The 5,000-nt window shown below is 30.4% G+C and overlaps 1 protein-coding gene across 1 annotated transcript in view; it reads left to right on the forward strand.

Annotated features, from left to right (window-relative positions):
- Nucleotides 1–5,000, forward strand: part of LOC137634736 (sex-determining region Y protein-like) — a 33,646-nt gene that overhangs the window by 558 nt on the left and 28,088 nt on the right. Inside the window, exon 2 of the mRNA XM_068367226.1 lies at nucleotides 2,345–2,478. Coding sequence (XP_068223327.1) covers nucleotides 2,345–2,478 — 134 coding nt within the window. The remainder of the gene's footprint in view (nucleotides 1–2,344; nucleotides 2,479–5,000) is intronic.

A 5,000-nucleotide genomic window follows, 5' to 3' on the forward strand; every position in this document is an offset into this window, starting at 1 on the left:
GATAAGTGATCATGCATGACCCTTTTTCGGTCTTTCAAATTCCTTCTTGTTCCTTCCTTCCTTCTTCCTAAATTGCCAAAATTTTCCTTCCTTCTAAATTGCACAAATTCAAAATCCATCTTGTTCCTTCCTTCCTTCTTCCTAAATTGCCAAAATGGTCTTTCTTCCTAAATTTCCAAAATGTTCCTTCCTTCTAAATTGCAAAAATTCAAATTCTTTCTTGTTCCTTCCTTCCTTCTTCCTAAATTGCCAAAATTTTCCTTACTTCTAAATTGCAAAATTCAAATTCCTTCTTGTTCCTTCCTTCCTTCTTCCTAAATTAACAAAATGTTCCTTCCTTTTAAATTGCAAAAATTCAAATTACTTCTTGTCCCTTCCTTCCTTCTTCCTAGATTGCCGAAATGTCCCTTCCTTCTAAATTGCAAGAATTCAAATTCATTTTTGTTCTTTCCTTCCTTCTTCCGAAATTGCCGAAATGTTCCTTCCTTCTTAATTGCAAAAATTCAAATTCCTTCTTGTTCCTTCCTCCTAAATTGCCAAAATGTTCCTTCCTTCTAAATTGCAAAAATTCAAATGCCTTCTTGTTCCTTCCTTCTTCCTAAATTGCCAAAATGTTCCTTCCTTCTAAAGTGCAAAAATTAAAATTCCTTCTTGTTCCTTCCTTCCTTCCTTCTTAAATTCCAAAATGTTCCTTCTTCCTAAATTGCCAAAATGTTCCTTCTTCCAAAATTGCCAAAATGTTCCTTCCTTCTAAATTGCAAAAATTCAAATTCCTTCATGTTCTTTCCTTCCTTCCTCCTAAATTGCCAAAATGTTCCTTCCTTCTAAATTGCAAAAATTCAAATTCCTTCTTGTTCCTTCCTTCCGTCTTCTTAAATTGCCAAAATCATCCTTCTTCCTAAATTGCCAAAATGTTCCTTCCTTCTAAATTGCAAAGATTCAAATTACTTCTTGTTCCTCCCTTCCTTCTTCCTAAATTACCAAAATGTTCCTTCCTTCTAAATTGTAAAAATTCAAATTCTTTCTTGTTCCTCCCTTCCTTCTTTCTTGATTACCAAAATATTCCTTCCTTCTAAAATTGCTAAATTTCACGGTATGTTGGTTATCCCTAATAAGGTCTTAGCTTTACGTCCCCCATAAACAGATACCATCACCCTTGCTTTGTTTACTCTGTCGACTAACTTGGAACAGTCTGCTAAAGTAATCTACTTTTCTTTCTCTACAAGCTTGTGCCTATTTGGGGTCGCTGTAATGGTTCTTTAACAAATTTCTCCATTTCCTTCGGTCCAGTGCATCTTCTTCGCTCGATCCCAACTGCCTCGTATCTCTTTCCACACAGTCAATCCATCTCAATTTTGGTCTACCTAACCTTCTCCGGCCAGGTAGTCCCATCGTTCGTTCGTTCGTTTAAGAACGCCTTGCCTATAGCAAGGCACGGGCTCTTGCACTGGGGCGGCCCATAAAAGGTACTCCCATGTCCATCATCTTCCTTATCTTATGGTCTTCCTCTCGTCTCTCTACATGTCCATACCATCTCAGTCGACTTTCTCTGCTAAAGTAGTAATGCTAGGATTATTATGAATGCATCGATAATGTGGTTAATATATTGAATTGCTGAAATTAGCAAGTTTCAGTGTAACATAGTCATACCTAAAAAGATTATGCGATGGGAGAAATTAAGAATTCAGTAGTTTTAATCACTATATAATTAGGAAACATTACAACTTATGAATTAACTTTGGTCCTCATGCAGCATCGTTGATAATGGCCGCTTTGTTTACGCTTTAAGAAAATGGCGTGCATTTTTTGCATACAATTTTATCTTGCAGAATTTAGATAAATGAATTCTTGCCCACTATGCTATGCTTATTACTGGACAGTTTTAGTGCATCACATGATTAATTAAATTTTTCCTAGATTTTTTTGAATAGTTTGTTTACCTCTGTTTGCAGTGTACGTTTATATTCATGTGCAGTAAATTCGGTAAAAACTTTAATTAATAGTTTCAGAAAAAAAGTGAAAAAAAAAAATACTAAACTGTGACCGAAAAATATTGCACAACGTTTCGAAAATATCCATGGTATATAGAGTTGTATTATAACTAACACAATTTTACAATCAATTATTGGTAAAATTCATATTATGGTTCCCCGAAATCAAACTGCTTAGCATTACTAAAGATAACTTTTTCTCTTAGATCCCAACTATAAACGATTAACATATTTTTATATGATTTAAGAAATCATTACCCCAAAAAATATTTGAAAATAATGCTAATTACAATGAAAAAAAAATATATCAGCGTCTATGAAAATTTACTTAGAAATTACCTTTATAAACACAGTCTTCAAGACACAAAAATTGAACCCCTCATGTTATACGAGACAGCATTATCCATCAGAAATCCTTCAGCCAGACATGAAGATACAGAACAATTATTTAACATAGTTCTTTTGGCTCATCACATAATTCAGAAAGGTAATTTTGTCCTTTTTTTACAAGTAATGCATTACATAGTGGGCAATTTTCGTAATGGATTTAAACCCCAGAACAGGAAATTCAAAACAAACGTACAATTGTTTTGATTCAGGGCATCATTTGTAATATTAAGTATGCAGTCCGCTTGAGTCATACCTGTCTAATCAGTCTCATTACATGTCTATTAGCGTAAATTTACCAAAAACCGCTTCCGATTCGGGCAGCTGGTTAAAACTTGGCAACATCAGACGGATACACACAACACTGCGGATAATACATACGACTCCTTTCAAATGATGTCAAAAGAGACAATAGATAAAACAGTTCTCTTTGACTTGGAGGTACGTAAAGGTTTCTCCTTTGGTAAACATAGTTGCCAGATTTTTTTTTTATCTCTGGGGATAATACCAATTTTTTCACTTTAGAATACCGAAATAGATAAAATTTATATATATATATATATATATATATATATATATGTATATATATATACATATATATATGTATATATATATATATATATATATGTATATATATATATATATATATATTGTATGATATATATCTATATATATGTATGTATATACATATAAATAAATATATATATATATATATATATATATATATATATATATATATATATATATATATATATATATATTTATATATATATATATATGTGTGTGTGTGTATAGATAAGAGAGAAAGGAATAATGAATAAAGATTAAAACTTGGAGTTAACTTTTAGCATGAAAGGAATACACTATGTTCCTGCTGAATCCTCGTACATGGCTGCAGTGAATTTCTACATCCTATATTCCTTTCTGTTGCAAATTTTATAGCCTTTTACTTTACCGATTAACAATGCCCTAATTCGTACTATAGATTCTAGCATTGGTAGTTGCAATCTGCTTCTCACTTAAATTTTTATTACATTAACATACGGGAACATACGTTGAACATTGGGAGTTGGGGCAATTTAATGCATACTACCAAATGTTGCAGTTCAATATTATTATTATTATTATTATTAGCCAAGCTACAATTATTATTATTATTATTATTATTATTATTATTATTATTATTATTATTATTCCTAGTTGGAAAAGCAAACTTTTCAAAACCAAATTCAAGTTCTGTGCCAAATTACATGTTCTAATACCAAAGCTAAACTTTCCAATCAAACATTTCGTATTGAAAAATAGCAATTAGCAAACTGGACAGATGTTCTGTGCTCAAGAATACTAACGAGGTATGATGTCGTTGATTATCGCTGTCTTGAAACAAGTTTAGGATAATTAAAAACTTAACATATGTCTTTTGTTAAAAGCAATTAAACGGTTTATAACTATAATATACGTATATAAATATTTTTATCTATCTATCTATCTATCTATCTATCTATCTATATATATATATATATATATATATATATATATATATATATATATATATATATATATATGAACATATATCACAAGCACACGTGATTTTTAATTAATGTAAATATCACCCACGAATAGCATTTAATACCGAATTCTATCTTTGGGCATATATATCCACTTGGAATTCATTTTATGGTAACACCTTCTGGCCGGGTGGGGATTCGAACCACCACCTGTACGGCTAGAATCCATGCTGGCAGGGACCCTACCGAATCAGCTATCAGCTGTTACCATAAAATGAATTCCAAGTGGATATATATGCCCAAAGATAGAATTCGGTATTAAATGCTATTCGTGGGTGATATTTACATATATATATATATATATATATATATATATATATATATATATATATATATATATATATATATATATACATACATACATATATACAATAGTCCAATGCACTGTATGTGTATATACACATATATTCAAATTTATATATATATATAAATGTGTATATATATATATATATTTATATGTATATATATATGTGTATATATACATACATACATTATCTTATATATACACTATATTTCATTATACCCTGTATATATATATATGATAAATTTTGCACATTTTTACGTGTTTTTCATATTCAAATAAGCCATATATATTTTGATATATTAATGTCTGGATTCTCTTAACGACCTCGGGATCAGAGCCCCAGGCGAAATCTCACAAAGACAAGAGCTTGGCTCCGGCCGGGAATCGAACCCTGGTCGGCAAGCTTATATAGACAGTGACTAACCCATTCGGCCACGCCTGGGGCTCTGATCCCGAGGTCGTTAAGAGAATCCAGACATTAATATATCAAAATATATATGGCTTATTTGAATATATATATATATATATATATATATATATATATATATATATATATATATATATATATATTTATATATATTCGTATATATATATATATATATACAAACATATACGAATATATATAAATATATATATATATATATATATATATATATATATATATATATACTGTATATCTGTAGGCGTGCATGTACATAAATTGCATGCATGTCTCAGTGTATGTGTGTGTGGAAGAGAGAAAGAGATAGA

Source organism: Palaemon carinicauda, chromosome 45 (genome assembly GCF_036898095.1).
Source record: "Palaemon carinicauda isolate YSFRI2023 chromosome 45, ASM3689809v2, whole genome shotgun sequence".
Lineage (NCBI taxonomy): Eukaryota > Metazoa > Arthropoda > Malacostraca > Decapoda > Palaemonidae > Palaemon > Palaemon carinicauda.